This window comes from Aotus nancymaae, unplaced genomic scaffold (assembly GCF_030222135.1).
Source record: "Aotus nancymaae isolate 86718 unplaced genomic scaffold, 86718_ANA_hifiasm-v0.15.2.pri h1tg000089l, whole genome shotgun sequence".
Classification (NCBI taxonomy): Eukaryota; Metazoa; Chordata; class Mammalia; order Primates; family Aotidae; genus Aotus; species Aotus nancymaae.
Window position 1 is genome coordinate 4,435,566 of NW_026988504.1, and position 20,429 is coordinate 4,455,994.

Below are 20,429 nucleotides of genomic sequence, written 5' to 3' on the forward strand. Positions count from 1 at the left end.
GCTCCCTGGGTCACAGCTGGGGTGGCGACCTCCATGCTGCCGGCGGGTGTCTGTGAGTTCCCTGGGTCACAGCTGGGGTGGCGACCTCCATGCTGCAGGCGGGTGTCTCTGAGCTCCCTGGGTCACAGCTGGGGTGGTGACCTCCATGCTGCCGGAGGGTGTCTCTGAGCTCCCTGGGTCACAGCTGGGGTGGTGACCTCCATGCTGCCGGCGGGTGTCTGTGAGTTCCCTGGGTCACAGCTTGGGTGGCGACCTCTCTATCCTGCAGGCGGGTGTCTGTGAGCTCCCTGGGTTAAAGCTGGGGTGGTGACCTCCATGCTGCCGGCGGGTGTCTCTGAGCTCCCTGGGTCACAGCTGGGGTGGTGACCTCCATGCTGCCGGCGGGTGTCTGTGAGTTCCCTGGGTCACAGCTTGGGTGGCGACCTCTCTATCCTGCAGGCGGGTGTCTGTGAGCTCCCTGGGTTAAAGCTGGGGTGGTGACCTCCATGCTGCAGGCGGGTGTCTGAGCTTCCTGGGTCACAGCTGGGGTGGCGACCTCCATGCTGCCGGCGGGTGTCTGTGAGCTCCCTGGGTCACAGCTGGGGTGGCGATCTCCATGCTGCCGGCGGGTGTCTGAGCTCCCTGGGTCACAGCTGGGGTAGTGACCTCCATGCTGCCGGCGGGTGTCTGTGAGTTCCCTGGGTCACAGCTTGGGTGGTGACCTCTCTATCCTGCAGGCGGGTGTCTGTGAGCTCCCTGGGTCACAGCTGGGGTGGCGACCTCCGTGCTGCCAGCGGGTATCTGAGCTCCCTGGGTCACAGCTGGGGTGGTGACCTCCATGCTGCCGGTGGGTGTCTCTGAGCTCCCTGGGTCACAGCTGGGGTGGCAACCTCCATGCTGCAGGCAGGTGTCTGAGCTCCCTGGGTCACAGCTGGGGTGACAACCTCTCTATCCTGCAGGTGGGTGGGTGTGAGCTCCTGCTCCCCTTCCAACTTGCTCAGAGCTGACTGCTGCCTCTCACTTCCCAGGAGCTGCTCTCCCATGGGTGATGGTGATCCAGAGGCCATGGAAGAGTCTCCAAGGAAAAAGAAAAAGAAAAAAAGAAAGCAGGAGCCACAGCGGGCAGTAGAAGAGGATGGGCATCTCGAAGGCCCGAGGAGTGCCAAGCCCCGAGACGCTGCTGTCCCTGAGTCCAGCAGCCATGCGCCATCTGTGAATGGCTGGTGTCCTGGGGACCGCATGGGTATGCATTTGGGTGAGAGGGTTGTTGGTGAACTCACAGGCTGAGAGCAGCACCTACTGTGTCTGAGCTTGGGGGAGGGTCTGGGAGAAGATGTGGAGGACCCCAGGACCCTGCCAACCTTCAGCCCCCGCCCCCGAGTCTGTTCCCTTGGGTGATGGGGTCAAAGCTTCCTTACATGTCAAAGCATTTGACTGAAACGACCCCATGGGAGAGGTTACAGTGCACATGAGCTTTAGAACATTCTCTGACTGCCATGGGTCTTCTGATTCTAAGCTGTTCCTGTCTACAGCTTCCCATGGAATGACTTCCTGAACTCCCAGCCTGAGTTTTTTTCTGTGATGCTTGAACTTAGAAGGGTTGGGTTCAAAAGTTAATTTTCCTCTACTTCTATGTATCTGGGCCTTTCAGAACATAGCATGGTGCTCTTGGCGTTGGGGACCTGTGTGCTGTGGCTGTGCTTGGGCACCACCCCCAGCTGGAGGGTCTTTTGTTTTCTTTAGGACTTGCTGGGGCATGCCTTGGCAGGCACCCACCACAGAACACATTTGTTAAGTGAAGGGTAGAGAACGTCCTGGCTGCTTGGTATAGGGGAACGAGCTTGAGTGACGCCTCCTCTGCGGTCTGGAAGATCCGATTATGGCAGTGCATCTGGGGGCCAACAGAACCCTGGAGACTGATTCGTATTAATCCAACTCTTAAGAAAGGAATTTATCGATAAAAATGAAATGGTGGGCTGCGCGCGGTGGCTCACGCCTGTAATCCCAGCACTTTGAGAGGCCGAGGTGCATGGATCACGAGGTCAAGAGATCGAGACCATCCTGGTCAACAGGGTGAAACCCTGTCTCTACTAAAAATACAAAAAATTAGCTAGGCATGGTGGCGCATACCTGTAATCCCAGCTACTCAGGAGGCTGAGGCAGGAGAATTGCCTGAACCCAGGAGGTGGAGGTTGCAGTGAGCCAAGATCGCGCCATTGCACTCCAGCCTGGGTAACAAGAGCGAAACTCCGTCTCAAAAAAAAAAAAAAAAAAAAAATGAAATGGTATGGAATAGATTGCGGAACGCGTCTGCAAGCTGGCCCCGACTGTGGTGCTGGCCAGCATGCTGTCAGAAGCATTGCACTGAGGGGACGGGTGGGGGGTAAAGAAGGGGCGGGCCTACAGGCGACGGTGACGCGAGATGGCAGCCACCACGGGCTCGGACAGTTTATGAAAACCAAATATACAGCCTTAAAATAGAATGTGGACCTAAATACCCAAAAGCACCCCAAACTTTGTAAGATTTGTAGCAAAAATTAATATGAATGGAGTTAATAGTTGTAATGGAGTGGTGGACCCAAGAGTCATATCAGTGCTAGCAAAATGGCAGAATTCGTATAGCATCAAAGTTGTCCTGCAAGAGCTTTGGCGCCTAATGATGTCTAAAGAAAATATGAAATTCCCTCAGCCACCTAAAGGTCAGCGTTACAGCAATTAATCAAAAAGAAAAACCACAGGCCCTTCCCTTCCTCCCCATTCGATTTAAGCAGTCGTTTTCCACAGTAGTAAATTTTCTAGATACATCTTGTAGACCTCAAAGTACTGGAAAGGAAGCTCCCATTCAAAGGAAATTTATCTTAAGATACTGTAAATGATCCTCACTTCTTGTCCTTTTGAAATACGTAAGTTGTGCTGTAACAGAAGAAAGTGTTGCACCAACATTGCGCCTGAGCTGTGCTCTGTGCTGCCCTCGCAGCAAAGCGGAGTTGGCTTGTTAGTGCAGGAATTCAAGGGACATCACTTAAGCACTTGCAGTGTGCCCGGGTCCATGCCGGGTGCATGCCAGGTGCTGACTGTACGTCCTGAGCAGTGCTCCCTGGGCCCTCGGCTCTCCCTGCCAGAGCCAGAACCACACAGTGATGGTTCATGCTCAGCAGGCAGGCACTGGGGGCTGCATGGGCTCTGGGGGAGAGTGCCTGGCCCCATCCACTCTCTGTCCTATGCACCAAGGAGAGTGGCTAAATGGGCAGGGTACCAGCCCCAAGGGCAGGAGGCACAGCACATTGGCAGCAGGCAGGCTGCTCTGCGTGGCCGGGTCCCTGAACTGTGGACAAGAGGGAGCCATGGATGCTCTTGTGCCAGGGCAGAGGACGCTTAGTCTGGAGGTCATTGAGAATTGGAGGCAGGGGAGAAGCAAGGTCATTAGCTTCCTGCGAACAAGCAGGGCTCTTGCAAGCTCTCTGGAGACCCACTCTTCACAACATCCCCTTCACACGGCACCCTGGAGGTCATTTGTGTGAAGGAAGATGAGTTTATTCCAGGGGCTTTGTGGCTGGCTGGGCAGAGGACTAGTTCAGAAACGGTCTCTACAACCCATTGAGGGTGGTGAGTGCTGTCCTGGTCCCAACGTGCTGGGTGGACCTGCACAGCATTGCTGACGGGGACCAGGTTCCCCCTGGACAGGGCTCAGGTCGGGGTCCCCATGGCAGCAGCCGAGCTTGGCCGTTCCCTTCACCTCTGTGGCCATTCAGGTGTCAGGCTGGTCCTGGGGCACAGGGCCTCTCCTTAGGCGAGGTGGATTCCCTTTCGATCTGGTTCTCTTCCCTCCCTCTGACAGACTGAGAACTTACACTGCTGGTTAAGGGGGTTTGGGAGGTTTCTTCGCTTCTTAGCTTTTTGTTTGCATGTTTTCTTCTTCATGAATTAACTTGGACAACAGCCTTCTCTGTTTCGTCAGAACTTTAGTAAATAAGCATTTAGGCTGGGCGAGGTGGCTCATGCCTATAATCCCAGCACTTTGGGAGGCCAGTGCAGGAGAATCACTTGAGTCCTCAGGAGTTTGAAACCAGCCTGGGCAACATAGTGAGACCCTGTCTTAGAAGAAGGAAAAAAAAAAGATGCGATTGCTTCCCTGGTGGGTTATTTTCAACGTTGATAAGTGTTTCTTGGCTGCTCTGATTGCAGGGCTGGGCCCAACCCCTCCTGTGTCTTGGAATGGAGAGCGAGAGTCTGATGTGGTGCAGGAACTGCTCAAATACTCATCCGATAAAGCTTATGGGAGAAAAGGTACTGGTTTTGAGACAGGACTTGTTTGCCTTTGATTGGTTTATTCTGGAGGAGGGAAGGTGTGGAATGGACCCGAGTGTACTGTGAGTGTGGAGGGCGGGCATCGCTTGAGAGTGCGAAGAAGAACCTCAGCGCTTGCTGGAATCCTCCTTAAACCCTCGGCTGTGTCACAAAGGTGGCTTCCATCTGTGGCAGGATTCAGAACAGCTGCTTCTGAGGGTTGGGCAGGGCGAGGAGCCCAACAGGTGCTGGGTCTTGGGTAGGGCACGGGCAGAGTGACAGAGCTCTTCCAACGTAGGCAATGTCACCTTCGAGACAGAACATGAAATCTTTGTTCCTCAGACGATGTCGTGGGTGTAGAGAGAACTGAACTGTGCGGCTGTGGGTTAGGGTTGAGCTGAGGGGGTGTCCCGCTGTCCTCCTCTTGTCCTTCTGTTCACCACAAGATGGCGCTCAAAATCGTTGACTGATTGTGAGTGTAGACTAGTCTCGGTAAATGACACTCTTGAAGTGAAGCCACAGAGTACCTACGAACCCGCACTCTCGCTGACACCTGTGTCTGCCTGGTAGTTCTGACCTGGGATGGCAAGGTGTCGGCGGTCAGCCAGGATGCTATTGAAGAGAGCAGACTGGCCCGGACCCAGACCGTGGTTGACGACTGGGACGAAGAGTTTGACCGAGGGAAGGTATGATGCGTGATGGTGCCCACAGGCCTGAGGGAGCAGGGCGGCGTGGCTCAGCTCAGGGCTGGGGCGGAGAACTGCACGTGGCCAGGGCAGTTGGAGGTGGCAGCAGCGGCGTGAAGCAGCTGAGCATAAGAGCCAGGCTGCCCAGGCCTGTCTGGGCGGGTGGCCGTGGACAGGGCATGCACCCTCGCAGCTTCTGCCGCTTTGTCAGTAGAGGGGGACAGCAGGGCGCCGTGCGAAGGTGTCGTGTGAAGAGTGGGTCTCCAGAGAGCTCTCAAGAGCCCTGCCTGTTCGCAGGAAGCTGGTGACCTGCATGGAGCCCCGTGAGCCAGGAAAGAACCCTTTTTGGGAACTGTGATACCTGTGATTCTTGGTCTAGGAAAAGAAAATTAAAAAATATAAGAGAGAGAAGAGGAGAAACTTCAACGCCTTCCAGAAACTTCAGACTCGACGGAACTTTTGGTCCGTGACTCACCCAGCGAAGGCTGCCAGTCTCAGCTACCGCCGCTGACGGCACCGCTGTGGAAGAGGTTGGTTCTGAGGGGGTGGGCGTTTGTGTGTATGTGTGTGGTGGGGTGTGTCGTGTGTGTGATGTTTGTGGGCTGTATATCTGGCACGTGTAAGGTGGTGTGTATCTGGTGTGGGCGTGTCTGTGGTGTGTGTCCTAGTCACTTGGAGAAGTGTGTGTGGGGGATGTGTGTGTATAAGGGGGTGCCTGTAGTGTGTGTACACCTGGCGTGTGTGTGCATTTGTGGCATGTGTCCCGGTCATTTGCAGAAGGGTGTGTGGGTTGTGTGCAGTATGTGTGAGATGTGGGGTGTGTATATATCTGATGTGTGTCCCCATCACTTGCAGAAGGGTGTGTGGGATGTGGGGTGTGTATATCTGGTGTGTCCTGGTCACTTGAAGAAGGGTGAGTGGGGTTTGCCGGCTGCATCGAGGTGCTGTGCCTTGGGTTCCTCGGTTGGACTCACACCGAGGGTGGCCATGGGAAGATGGAGTCCCGTTTCTCACTGTCAGGACTGCCGTGCTCTGTTCTGCAGCCTCCTGGAGACAAGGCGTCCCTTCCTGGGAGCTGTCCGTGTGGACCTGAGGGAGCCTTCTGTGTGGGCTCTGCTGCCATGGTAGGAGCTCTCCCGGTATCAGTGTCCACAGACGACCCGATGTAGAGCCTTTGAGGCTTCTCTAGATTGGGACCTCTTTGGTGACATTCCCAACCAGTCCTGCAGGAGAAGCTCCAGTGTGTGTGTGGAGCAGAGGTGGCCGCACGCCTGCTGGACAGCTGCGCCGGGCTGTGTGATCTCATGTTCATGGACAGCGTCTGTGCTGGCAGAGGCTCCTGCCCCTGGTTGGGGCTACCAAGAGAGTAGGGGATGGTGGCCACTTGTCCCCCAGGTGGCCTCCCCATGCGTGGCTGGTTGCTCTTGGCGAGCCGTCCCTTGCTCCTTGGGGCTGGCGCTACTGTTGTGTCTGAGCCCGCCCTCCCTGCTTCCTTGGCGGGGCCCCTTTGTCTGTTGGCCTTACCTGTCCTCAGAAAGGAAGAGCCCTGAGGCCAACCCCAGCCAGCCACCTCTCCCTTTTATGGAACTCAAGAGGGTGACCCTGCTGTGCAGCCCTTCCTTTTGAGTAACTCTCAACTGTCCTGGAGAGCAGAGGCTGTTTGGGGTCAGGGGAGCCCTTGATACTACCTGCGAATACATCTGCTTTCAAGGCTGCTGTCGATTCTGAGACGACTGTGCTGTAGCTTCCCTCGCAGCCGCAGTAACCCACAGGTCGTCACTGAGGTGGTGGCCTTGGGGCAGAATTCTCCATTTATTTTATTACTTAATACAAAACATTTATTTTTGACCAGGCCTGTGGCTTCATTAGCAATATGTTTCCTTTCCCAAATATGCAAATAGTGGCTTTGTTTGCTCAATTTTGTGAGTGCTTTGGAATTTAAATGATTGTATAACTCAAGAAGATTACTTTTCTATCTTGCTCAAACTGTGCCTGCCATCTTGTAATTAAATAAATATGGGAAATCCTCAGAGAAGGGGATGTTTTCAAGAAAAAGACAAATGCCCTCATAGGAGTGGGAAGCGTGAAGGTGACAATGAACACCCTTCCTTGTCCGGTGTCTCCCCGGCATCTCCTCCCGGCGTCATCGCAGCTGGAGATGGACTCGGTGTTAGAGCTCCGTCGGTGTGGCTCCGCGGGGCCAGAGGCGTCCTGCCGTCTGGGGGGCTTCCTCGCTGTCTGCATCCCCTCTTTCTGGGGCAGCTTTGCTTCGTGCCTCCGTGCTTGAGGCCTGGGTGGTTACTGATTGTAGAAAGAATTGCCTTTTTAATAAGGGAAGATACATTTATTTTTTCCATGTGGGTGGGTGGCTCTTTTTGGATTTTCTTCTGTTTTTTTCCGTTTCTGTTTTTAGAACGGTGGGGGAGAATCACGCTCCCGTGGCTGCCTCTGTCCCAGCAGCAGCGAGTGGAGGCCTGCCCCGACCAGGTCAGGGTGTCCTCTGCGCTCTCCTGCGGCCCAGTCTCTGAATGTTCAGATGAGGGCCTGGCTTCCACGCTCTGGCTTTGTAACTTACCTGGGAGGAAAAGCTCATGCCTTCATGGGCGGGGTATGTTCCTCTTCCTCTCGGGTGTTGACTTGCATTCCTGCGTGAACTGTTTCCTCTGCCATGTTTTCTGTGTGATGTTCTGTAGTTGAAAATTAGTTGTCCACTAGCACAGAATCTGTCTCCTTCCTTTCTCTCCCTTCTCTCCTCCAAGTCAGTCTCTTCCCTTCTCCACTAGAAACTGTAAAACCTTTTCCTGAGGAACATATGTTGGTTAACTCTTGGGCAGTGGTGAGTGCGAGATGACTTCTGCAGCATTTATCACTGTTGGGTGGAGTCCCGTCCCTTCCCTCCACGGGAGCCGTCAGCCCGACGGGGGAAAGATGAGGCCCAGAAAATGAGCTCAGATTCTAGGTGATGTGCACGTATGGAGGTGGACGTCAGTACGGCACGCCTTTGTCGTAGCAGTCAACTTGGTTGACTTAGGATCTGGGTCTGTTGTGTTTTGTGCTTGGAAATGGAGCTGGAGGGATTGGGGCCTGTGCACAGCGCCGCCTCTCCTCGGTCCTCTCTCTCTCCTGCCCCGCGTCCTGGTTGCATGGCCGAACCTGCCTGTGTGCAGGGGTCTGTGCCCTCCTCTGCACCTCCTCTCCCGGGGCCTGGGCAGCCCCACATGTTGCCAAGATCTTGGTGCAATAAAATCCTGTGTTTTTGTGAGTCCTGTGTCTTTGTTTTTTCACTTGTTTTTTAAAAAGGTATATCCCAACCAGGGTCTCACTGATTCCACCTGTTCTGGAAGTTGAGGTTGGGCAAGGAGGGGCAGATAGGTCCCTGCAGGGAGCCCAGTGACCAGGAGGTTACATTTGATGAGAGCAGCCCTAGTGAATGGGGTGACCAGGAGATTGAACCCTGGGGCGCAGGCGGGTGGCGGCACAGGGGGTCCTGTCATGAATGCCCTCCACAGCTCTGTGACTTGACGTGTGTGACTCGTTACCTCCTCCTCGACCAATTTGGAAGCCTTCTCCACCCCAGGGTGTCCACCAGAGGATGTCATGTCTTCGCTTCTCCCTAGGGGTTTGGCTGGACACCCCAAAATGAGGACATCCAAGTAAGAAGGGAGGTGAGGCAGCTCCTGGACCCAAACCAAAGGGGTGGCAGAGGGTGGGGCACACTGTGGATCCAGAGGTCTTGTCTGAAGGCATTTGCATCATAGCCTGGGCAGCGGTTGAGGGGTTCTGAGACTCGGAGAGGTGGTGACCTGACACCAGTGCCGGGCACAGTGGCGACACAGGCGAGACTGGTTTTTCCATTCTTTTTGTTTGCGTGTTTGTTTTGAGACAGAGTCTCGCTCTGTCACCCAGGCTGGAGTGCAGTGGCACAATCTTGGCTCTCTGCAACCTCTGTCTCCCAGGTTCAAGCTCTTCTCCTGCCTCAGCCTCCTGAGTAGCTGGCATTACAGGTGCACACCACCATGCCTAACCAATTTTGTATTTTTAGTAGAGATGGTTTCACCATGTTGGCCAGGCTGGTCTCAATCTCCTGACATAGCGGTCCGCCCGCCTCAGCCAGTTTTTCCATTCTTAACTGCTGTTTCCCACACACGAGGGCTGTTTCTGGGTATGTAAAGGTGAACACACTGATGTGGTCTCGCAGGTGGTGGGCAGGTCCACAGGCAGGACTGACGGCTCCAGGGCAGGGCGGGTGCTGTTAGGGAGATACAGGGAGGCCACGAGGAGCCTGTGATGAGTTCTGCCTGAAGCACTGTGGGGTGATGTGACATTCAGAAAGGGGGTTGGATGTGGGAGCTGGCTAGCGGGACTCGGCTGGTAACTAAGTCAGGAGCAAAAGCGCAGGGCAGATTTTGGTTGACAAGAATGGTCTGCCATTTGTCTGATGTGCTTTCTAGACTTCTGAGGCTGAAAGTGGATTCCAGGCTGCCTGACGGCCTGACAGGTGGCAGGTGGAGTTCATGGGACAGCAGGTGAGGATGACCGGACCACCAGGCTGGCCAAGAAGTGGCCGAGGCTGGAGCTAAGAGACTGGCAATAGGAGCAGAGGCTAGAAGTGGGGTCACTTGGATGTTTAGGAGAAGAGGCGAGGTGACAGATATACGGTGGGGTGGAAGGTTCTGGGTGGAGTTTAAGATGATTTCTGCTAGGGTGGTCAGTTGAGTTCAGAGGCCAAGTAGTAGTCAGAGAAGCAGGTGGCCCACTGATAGTTTCAGGAAGGCCTTTAGGTGGCGAGAGATTCAGTCTGACATAGTTGACATGTTGGCATGTTACCAGAACAGGGAACCCAGGAAGAATCCTAGGCGTGGGAAGTAGGCAGTGGGTGAGCTCCATGTCCTCCAGTTAGGAAAAAGCCCAGGTGTCTGGACACTGGGAAATCAGGTGGGCATCCATTTTTCCGTAACACACTGATAGGGCTCATTGTAACTATGACAGCGACCTTCAGGCCAGTTTAACACTGGATGCTGTGAGAATCCCTGCCTCGAGTCTTCATAGCTTGGACAACCTTAGTGCAGATAAGGATATGGGTAAAGCGAGGGGGTTGCGGTAGAGGAGGACTGTGTGCAGACGTGTCACGTGACATGCAGAGGTGCAGCTTTCTGTGCCTTCTCACCTGAGCCGACTCCCCGGAGCTCACACTTTGCCCAGAGGTGGCCCTGCTGCTGATTCCTACAGACCCCACCTTGACTCGGCCCCCGCTCCTTCCGCATCTGGACTGGGGATGACCCTTGGAGAACGCGGTCCGGGTGCCATGGACTCGGCTTTCAGGACTGTCTGGCTGCCCTTCACTGGGCTCTGCCTGCCTTTTCGGATTTCCGTCCTTGGTCTTCAGGCAACTCCTTTTTCCCTCTCTCATCTTTTTCAGTGATGATTGCAAACTGTTTTGCTCTCCCATTGCGTATGTGCCCACTACCCTTGGCAAGTGACTTCCGATGCTACCTCAAGAATTCCCACCCCCTCAAAAAATTAACACGGGAAAACCAAAGCTAAAACCAACTCCTCTCCCTCTGTTCCCTTCTCCCTCCTACTTCAGGGTTCTCAGTGCCGTGGGGCAGCAGGAGCACTTGGGGAGAGGCATTTGATACTGATGTACGTGGTATCAGAATCCATGGGTGAGGCTTGGGCATTAGCATTTAAAACCTTCCCAGGGGGGATCGTAGCGAGCAGCAGGGTTGAGAGCTGCCGTCCTGGTCCCCAGTCTCAAACTTGAGTGAGCGCCAGCATCGCCAGGGAGTCCTTCAAACACCAGTTGCTGGGCTCCTTCCCCACATTCTGATTCAGCAGGTCTGGGACGAGGCCTGAGAATGTGCATGTCCAACAGTTTCCCAGGGCAGCTGCTGGGCAGGCCCACTGTTGCGATCTGACGTCTCCCAGAGGGGCTGCGTGGTTGGCGTGGAAGAGCAGGAAAGAAGTGTAGTGTGGGGGCTGTTCCTCCGTCCTCTGTGGGGACCTCTACTAGAGCTGCTAGACGAAGTGTACCCTCTGTGTGTGCTGGCACCCCACCTGTGCCCTTGAAGCCAACCTCTTCCACCCTGGGGACCTTGCTGCACGAATTACTCCATTTCCCTCCCGTGTCTCACTCTTCCCCTTTCTCTTGGGAACATGTTCAGGCGTCTCCCATCCTAAAAAGCCCTGGTCTCCTTGTGTCCCCTCTCAGCCACCCTCTCCCTCAGCTGACGTTCAGTTTGTTCTGTGTTGATTCTCCATAGTTCTTAGTCTAGTCATCACTCCTCAGCAACCTAATTCCCACATTTCATAGGCACTTGCCACCGACTTCTGCCCAGGATTTGACACGTCACCTCCGCACCCCGGAGCTCCTCTAAGATGTGAGTTGTTGCATCTGATGCACTGTAGATGAAGCCCAGAATCAACCGATCCAGTCAATACATCCTACTGAAGAGTCAGTCGGCCGGTCCAGTCACTCCATCCCACCTAACAGTCGACCGATCCACCCTCTGTCGGGATCTCTACTGTAGACACTGGAAGGGGTGCCCCCTCAGTGGAGGATCCTGGCCTCAGATAGTCCTCTGGCCTCAAATAATCCTCTCACCTTGGCCTCCCAAAGCATTGTGATTGCAGTAGGGCACACTCCCAAAGCCACTGTGCCCTCCCTCCAGGACAGTCTTTTAAGACGAGAAACCTGAATCCAGTCATTCCCTGACAGGTTTCCCACTCCTGTTCAGAGAATATAGTCTCCTCTGTTCTGTGACTCAAATCCCCCTGCCTCTTCTGCCTTCCACAGCCCCCTGGAGGCCTCTGGGCAGCTGTCCAGGCCGTTGTCTGGGATCTCAGAAGGCACTACAGGCGTTGAGGAAATCTCCCCGAGAGGGGCCTGAGATTAAAAATGTGCTCGCTCTTAGCAGAACCTGTCCTGAATCATTTCTTAGATGCGAGTTGCTTTCTCAAGGGGAAACTGCTGTATATTTTTCCTTCTTTCTTTTTTTGAGACGGAATTTCGCTCGTTACCCAGGCTGGAGTGCAATGGCGCGATCTCGGCTCACCGCAACCTCCGCCTCCTGGGTTCAGGCAATTCTCCTGCCTCAGCCTCCTGAGTAGCTGGGATTACAGGCATGCGCCACCGTGCCCAGCTAATTTTTTGTATTTTTAGTAGAGACGGGGTTTCACCATGTTGACCAGGATGGTCTCGATCTCTTGACCTCGTGATCCACCCGCCTCGGCCTCCCAAAGTGCTGGGATTACAGGCGTGAGCCACCGCGCCCGGCCTTATTCCTTCTTTAAAAGGATTAAAGTAGGGTCAGGCCAGAGTCAGGTTTGAATCATGACTTCCTATAGAAAGAAGGTCTGATAGGGAATCAAGACCTGTGTCCTAAGGGGTCTGCCATGAGTTGGCATCGTTAATTTGGTTTTCTCCTCTAAAATGCAAAGCTTACATTCACATCCTCTTGACTGTCAGCTGTCACTCTCACGGTACGTGTCTTGCATGCGTGTTTTCATTGGTTTTCTCCCTGTCTGCTTTATTGATCAGAGGAAGCAATAGGACGCGGCTGCCAGGTATCCATCAGGTGTTGTGTGAGAAACAGCTACGAGGTTGCTGGTCCCTTCAGCAGGATCTGCGTTGTGTGAGAAACAGCTCACAAGGTTGCTGGTCCCTTCAGCAGGATCTGAGTATTTAGGTAGCTTCTTACCATCATGAGACCAGATTTTAACACACAGTCTAAGGACATGGCAGATACTTGCTGTGAAATGTGTGCAGGGATTTCAAGTTCTTTTACATAAACCGATGGTTTTTTCATGGCCATTTTAGAATGAATGTGTTGGCCAAGTACAGTGGCTCATGCCTGTAATCGCAGCACTTTGGGACACCAAGGCGGGTGGATCCTGAGGTCAGGAGTTTGAGAGCAGCCTGACCAATATGGTGAAACCCCGTCGCTACTAAAAATACAAAAATTAGCTGGGCATGGTGGTGGGCACCTGTAAGCCCAGCTACTCGGGAGGCTGAGGCAGGAGAATCACTTGAACCTGGGAGATAGAGATTGCAGTGAGCCGAGACTGTGTCACTGCACTCCAGCCTGGGCGACAGAGTGAGACTCCATCTCATATTAAATAAAGAAAAAGAAAAAAAGTATTATTCTGGCCGGGGAGGCCGAGGCGGATGGATCACGAGGTCAAGAGATCGAGACCATCCTGGTCAACATGGTGAAACCCCGTCTCTACTAAAAGTACAAAAAATTAGCTGGGCATGGTGGCGCATGCTTGTAATCCCAGCTACTCAGGAGGCTGAGGCAGGAGAATTGCCTGAACCCAGGAGGCGGAGGTTGCGGTGAGCCGAGATCGCGCCATTGCACTCCAGCCTGGGTAACAAAAGCGAAACTCCGTCTCAAAAAAAAAAAAAAAAAAAAAAGTATTATTCTACGATTTTTGACTTCTGTGGCTACAGTTCTCTTGGCAAGGCTCAGCACTTAGCAGCCACCCAGTAAATATTTGTTGAATGAGTGAACTGGGGCAGCTACTGAAGGCAGCATGCTTTGTGACTGCATTCGGACCCTGCTTAGGAAACAGCCAGCCCATCCTCCATCAAAGCCAGTGGCTCAGAAATCCACACTGCTCTAATTCCCCTTTACATAGCCTTCCTCGAGCCCTACCCACACCCACTTTGTTTTTCTTCATAAGTGAAAACATTTTGGTGAAGTCTAGCAGGAACTGGAGCACTAGCTCCTCTATTTGAAGTGAACGCCCAAACCGTGGCACATGGCCAGCTGTCTTTCGGGTGGCACAGGAACAGTTGGTGACAGCTGGATACAATCAAGTTCCATTACAAACAGATTTTAAGTGCCATTTACACACAGAAGAAATTGCAAGCTTTAGCAAAATAAAATCTGGGGGTTTTCAAAGCAAGACAATGCCCCAATCCAAGCCCGTGTGACAGTTCGCTTTGCAGCCTCTTGTGGGGATTAAGCACCCTTTCTTCGCCAGCGCGCCACCCGCTCTGCAAGGTCCACACTGCAGAATTAGCAAGTCCAGGAGGCTTGCTCCCTGGCAAAGCTGCCTCTGTCTTGTATTTATTCACTTTTTCAAAACACATGAATTAAAGGCCTGTCTACCCACTCTTCAGCCTGCTCCTCCTGGGTGGGAGGTGTCAGAGGCTGGCTTCTAGAAAAGCTGCCTCTCCATCATTCCTTTCACTTGGTCTCAGGGAGTACAAATCGCTCACACACTGATTGGGCAAGTGAAGGCTGGCATGCCCAGCTGAGCCTGATTTTTTTTTTTTTTCTTATAAAGACGGGGTTTCACCATGTTGGTCAGGCTGGTGTTGAACTCCCGACCTCAGGTGATCCGCCTGCCTTGGCCTCCAAAGTGCTTGGATTACAGGCGTGAGCCACCGCACCCGGCCGAGCCTGATCTCTTTCATGAAGCCAGCATTGTCCCCAGACATCTCCATCCTCAGCATCCCTCCTGTTCCTACGTCTGGCAACAGGCAGCATTCCAGCCTTGGCAAAGGGCAGTGACGTCAGGTAGTGGCTGACAGTTCTCTTGGTGGAGGGGAGGCTGTGGATGATGTCCTGGTGTCTGGTGTTCTGATGGCCTCAGCAGTACACACTCCATGGACATGAGTCCCTCCACATCTCGTCCTTGGCCCTTCCTTCATGCCTTCTAGCAGATGGGGGTGGGGGGTGGGCTGTCAGTTGTACCTGTAGCACACAGGGGCGGGGTGGGTGTCGGTCCTGCCTTTCTCCTGAGACCCTCCAGCTTGCACCTTCCACTGGGCACCCCCCACTACCACCACCGGCGGACTCAACCAGATGGGAGAACATAAAGGTAATGAAATAGAATTACTTGTTTTAGAAAAAGGAACCAGGGCCAGGTGCGGTGGCTCACGCCTGTAATCCCAGCACTTCGGGAGGCCGAGGCGTGCGGATCATGAGGTCAGGAGTTTGAGACCAGTCTGGCCAACATAGTGAAACCCCGTCTCTACTAAAAATACAAAAATTAGCTGGGTGTGGTGGCGCATGCCTGTAATCCCAGGTACTTGGGAGGTTGAAGCAGAAGAATTGCTTGAACTCAGGAGGCAGAGGTTGTAGTGAGTGAAGATCATGTCACTGCACTCCAGCCTGAGCAACAAGAGTAAGACTCTCTCTAAATCAAAAAAGAAAAGAAAAAAAGGAACCAGATAAAATGTGGGCATTAGGAAGAACTGGAAGGTACAGTGAAGTCCCTTAATATAGTATCTATATGATAAACACCTCTGAAAGTTTACTGTGAAAATTCATGTAAAATAGTGAATCTATGCATACATAATTTTAAATACAACTTGAAGAGCTTCATATATTTGCTGCTTGGGGGCTGCCATAACAAAGGACCACAAACTGGGTGGCTTCAGACAACGGGAATGTGTTCTCTCACAGTGCCAGAGACCAGAGCCTGGACTCAAGGTGTCCTCAGGGCTGTGGGGAGAATCCAGCTGCTTCAGGAACTCCTTGGCTTGTGGCCACACCATTCCATCATGCCTCCTTCACCACGCAGCCATTTCTCTGTCTCTGTGTCCAAATCTCCCTCTTCTTGTGAGGACACAAATCCTATTGGATTAGGGCCCACTCTAACGATCTCATGTTCACTTGATTACATCTTCAAAGACCCCACTTCCAGCTGGGCACAGTGGCTCACGCCTGTAATCCCAGCATTTTGGGAGGCCGAGACCATCCTGGCTAACATAGTGAAACCCCGTCTCCACTAAAAATACAAAAAATTATCCGGGCGTGGTGGCGCACGCCCGTAGTCCCAGCTACTTGGGAGGCTGAGGCAGGAGAATCGCTTGAACCCAGGAGGTGGAGGTTGCAGTGAGCCGAGATGGCGACGCCACACTTCAGCCTGGGTGACAGAGTGAGACTCCATCTCAAAAAAAAAAAAAAAGACTCCACTTGCAAATAAGGTCACAATTCACAGGTACTGGGGCTTAGGACTTCAACATATCTTTTGTTGGGACATGACTCAACCTGTAACAGCATGGAAAGGTTCTCTTCTCAGAGGCAATGTGGCTCCCAATCTCCTCTACTCCACGATGATCAGGCAGTGCTAATCCATGGGAGTGGAAGCCTCTCGAGCTCAGGGCCTTCTGGCTGCCCTTCATTGCCCTGTGTGTTCCCAACACGTGAACAGGGCCTGGGATAGCACAGGCCCCTAACAGAGATTTGTTGAATGACTGAATTTACACCTGTGAATCTATAGCATGTGTACATGGATTTTTATTGCAAACGGTGCTGTGTTATATACCCGCTGCTCTGAGTGCTCTCTGTTAAAAAACAGAAGACATCGCCGGGCGCGGTGGCGCATGCCTGTAGTCCCAGCTACTCGGGAGGCTGAGGCTGGAGGATCTCTTGAGCCCAGGAGTTGTGGGCTGTAGTGCGCTATGCCGATCAGGTGTCCGCACTAAGTTTCGCATCAATATGGTGACCTCCCGGGAGCGGGGGACCATCAGGTTGCCTAAGGAGGGGTGAACCAGCCCAGGTCAGAAACGGAGCAGGTCAAAACTCCCGTGCTGATCAGTAGCGGGATCACGCCTGTGAATAGACACTGCACTCCGGCCTGGGCAACATAGCGAGACCCCATCTCTTATAAAATTTAAAAAAAAAAAACAAAACAGAAGACATATAGCTTGGAAAATTGTCTTCTGTTGGTAATACAGAAATGTGTTTCTTTTTTTTTTTTGAGACGGAGCGATCTCGGCTCACTGCAATCTCCACCTCCTGGATTCAGGCAATTCTCCTGCCTCAGCCTCCTGAGTAGCTGGGATTACAGGCACATGCCACTATGCCCAGCTAATTTTTTGTATTTTTTTTAGTAGAGACGGGGTTTCACCATGTTGGTCTCGATCTCTTGACCTCGTGATCCACCCGCCTCAGCCTCCCAAAGTGCTGGGATTACAGGCTTGAGCCACTGCGCCTCGCCCGGAAATCTGTTTCAATCTTTTGAAGCCTGTGGGTGCTCCCTTGTATGAAAGTCTCCTAATTCAGTTAAACCTGTTTGCTATTGATGAACCTTGAGGTGGTTTCTGAAGATGTTTTAAAACCATGGTATAGGGCCAGGCATGGTGACTCATGCCTGGAATCCCAGAACTTTGGGAGGCCTAGGCAGGCAGATCACCTGAGGTCAGGAGTTCAGGATCAGCCTGGGCAACACAGTGAAACCCCATCTTTACTAAAAATACAAAAATTAGCCAGGCATAGTGGTGCATGGCTCTAATCCCAGCTACACGGGAGGCCAAGACACGAGAATCGCTTGAACCTGGAAGGCAGAGGTTGCAGTGAGCCGAGATTATGCACCATTGCACTCCAGCCTGGGCGACAGAGCAAGACTCTGTCTCAATTAAAAAATAAAATACATAAAAAAATAAAACCATGGTATAAGCATTGGAAAAATACATTTTGGGTTACCTCTGCTTAAAACCTTTCTAATTCTTTTTGAGATTATTAGGCAAGGCAGAGAAGCTGAAGGGGGAGTGTCTCAGGAAAAACTCAAACTATGGTCTGCTGTCACCTCCCAACAATCGTCACAGAAGACTGCTCTGCCCAGAGGCGCAGGGGTTTATTCCCACACCCCAAGCAGCGGACACCACCTGGGTGTCCTCCAATCCGGTCCAATTCTGACACTGTCTATCTGGAGTGAGGTCAGATCTTGCAAGTAGAGGGCTCAGTCCCCAAGACTGCACTTGTAACATTAGTCACAAGTCTGGGCCTCTGGAAGTTCTGACCGACTAGCGTAAACTTGGGGTTTCTATGACCCCCCTCTTTGGGTTTGATTAATTTGCTGGAGCCGCTCACAGAACTTAGGGAAACACTTACCTTTAGTGGTTTATTATCAAGGATGCTGCCAAAGGACACAGATGAAGAGATGGGCAAGGGGCATAAGCCTCCAGGGATCGCCACATGTTCAGCTATCGTGGTTACCTTTAGTGGTTTATTATCAAGGATGCTGCCAAAGGACACAGATGAAGAGATGGGCAAGGGGCATAAGCCTCCAGGGATCGCCACATGTTCAGCTATCCTGGCCCAGTCAGTTTGGGTTTTCATGGAAGCTTCCTTCTCCCAGGGCACAGGGCAGGACCCTCTCTGGGGAGGGTCTTAACACCCACAATCAGTAAGGTGGGCAAGATTAGAGTCCTGCCTTGTGGCAGATGACAGGAGAGCAAGACAAGGCCAGAGAGATTCTGTTTCCTGAGGCCTAACCCACCTTTATAACAACAGACTGTAACAAGAGCTATGGGAGCTATGAGCCAGGAACCGGAAAATGCCAGGGAGTGGCCAGGGGCAGTGGCTCATGCCTGTAATGCCAGCACTTTGGGAGACCAAGGTGGGTGGATTGTTTGAGCCCAGGATTTCTTGACCAGCCTGGACAACATGGCAAGACTCTGTCTCTACAAAAAAATAAAAATAAAATACTAGCTGGTGTGGTGGTATGCAACTGTAGTCCCAGCTACCCAGGAGGCTGAGGTGGGAAGATCGCTTGAGCCTGGGAGGTGAAGGTTAGAGTGAGCCATAAGCCTGGGCAACAGAGCAAGACCCTGTCTCAAAAACAAAAAACAAAACCAAAGGGCTGAGCGTGGTGGCTCATGTCTGTAATCCCAGCACTTTGCGAGGCTGAGGCGGGTCAATCATGAGGTCAGGTGATCGAGACCATCCTGGCTAACCCGGTGAAACCCCGTCTCTACTAAAAATACAAAAAAAGTTAGCCAGGCGTGGTGGCACATGCCTGTAGTCCCAGCTACTTGGGAGGCTGAGGCAGAAGAATCGCTTGAACCCAGGAGGCGGAGGTTGTGGGTGATCTGAGATGGCGTCACTGGATTGAGCAACAGAGCCAGACTCTGTTTCAAAAACAAAAAGCCACAGGGAGGTACCAACTTAAAAAAAAAGTCAGGTGGATCAGCCACTAAGGACTTACAAACCACAGTGAAGCTTACAGGGAGCCCAAGCCCATTTTAAAGCTTCTCTGAGAATCAGTGGGGGAAGAGGTCTGGGTTAGTACCCACAGCTGGAGAGGAGTCACGTGGCTCCTATCTCCCTGCCACCTGCTCTTTCTCATTATGCTCCTGGGGCTGGAGACACAAGATACATGACTTGACTCCTGCTTGCAAAGACGCTTCATTTTGATGTCTGTTAGCCTCAGCTTCCAAATGTCATGCAAAGATAACAATGAAAGGACCTCTCTGGCCCGGCAAGGTAGTTCACACCTGTAATCTCAGTGCTTTGGGAGGCCGAGGAACGTGCATCCCCTGAAGTCAGGAGTTCGAGACCAGCCTGGCCAACATGGTGAAATCTTGTCTTTATTAAATTATCTGGGCATGGTGGCACATGGTGGTAATTCCAGCTACAAAGAGGCTGCGGTGAGCCGAGATAGCACAACTGCACTCCAGCCTGGATGACACAGTGAAACACTGTCTCAAAAAGAAAAACAAAAATTCTGATCACGAATGTAATCTAATGGAGCAGCTTATGTGTTTCTTTGACAGTGATCCACGGTCAGAAGCACACGGGACAGCCCTATTCCGTGGACACATGCATGCATTCATCTGCAACCACAACCGACATTGTCTCTGTATTACGTGTGACAGACTACAATTTTTTAAATATTCTATTTTCATCTAATAAGTATTTGCTTCATAACCATTAAGAGTCATGACCTGCTGTTTGAAAAACACTTTTTTTTTTTTTTGTAACGGGGACTCACTCTGTTCCCCAGGCTGGAGTACAGTGGTGCAGTCATAGCTTACTGCCGCCTCAACCTCGCAGGCTCAAGGGATCCATCCCACCTCAACGCCCCAAGTGGCTAGGCATGCACCACTATGCTTGGCAATTTTTAATTTTTTTTTTTTTTCTCGAGACGAAGTTGCGCTCTTCTTGCCCAGGCTGGAGTGCAATGGTGCGATCTTGGCTCACTACAACCTCCACCTCCTGGGTTCAAGCGATTCTTCTGCCTCAGCTTCCCGAGTAGCTGGGATTATAGGCATGTGCCACAATGCTCGGCTAATTTTGTATTTTTAGTAGAGATGGGGTTTCTCCATGTTGGTCAGGCTGGTCTCGAACTCCCGACCTCAGGTGATTCGCCTGCCTCGGCCTCCCAAAGTGCTGGGATTACAGGTGTGAGCCACCGTGCCCGGCCAATTTTTAATTTTTAATATTTTTGTAGAGATAGGAACAAAATGTTACTCTGTTACTCAGCCTGGTCTTGAACGCTTGCCCTGAAGCAGTTTTCCTAGCTTGGCCTCCCAACGAACTGGGGTTCTAGGCATGAAACCACTGCACTTAACTGAAAAACACTGATCTAATGGAACAGTAAGGGAACAGAATTTGTAAACACTCGTGTTTTCTGCTCATCTGTGATTAGCAATCATACCAGTATCCCACCCTCTCCAAATCTATTCAGTTTGTAAGTTCAGCTAAGAGGTCTAGAGCGCTGATAGTAAGAATTAAC

At 52.3% G+C, this 20,429-nt stretch overlaps 1 protein-coding gene and 1 pseudogene across 5 annotated transcripts in view; both read left to right on the plus strand.

Moving 5' to 3' along the window:
* The window catches only part of USP36 (ubiquitin specific peptidase 36), a 47,525-nt gene extending 39,311 nt beyond the window's left edge, over positions 1-8,214 (plus strand). For all 5 annotated transcript variants that reach the window (XM_012453581.3, XM_012453582.3, XM_012453584.3 and 2 more), the window contains 5 exons: positions 1,008-1,222; positions 4,165-4,266; positions 4,837-4,952; positions 5,332-5,482; positions 5,996-8,214. In XM_012453581.3, the coding sequence (XP_012309004.2) occupies positions 1,008-1,222; positions 4,165-4,266; positions 4,837-4,952; positions 5,332-5,463 (565 nt within the window). In that variant the 3' untranslated portion in view covers positions 5,464-5,482; positions 5,996-8,214. The remainder of the gene's footprint in view (positions 1-1,007; positions 1,223-4,164; positions 4,267-4,836; positions 4,953-5,331; positions 5,483-5,995) is intronic.
* On the plus strand, positions 1,859-4,170 carry LOC105718236 (ubiquitin-conjugating enzyme E2 variant 1-like; annotated as a pseudogene).
* Positions 8,215-20,429: the final 12,215 nt, after the last annotated feature.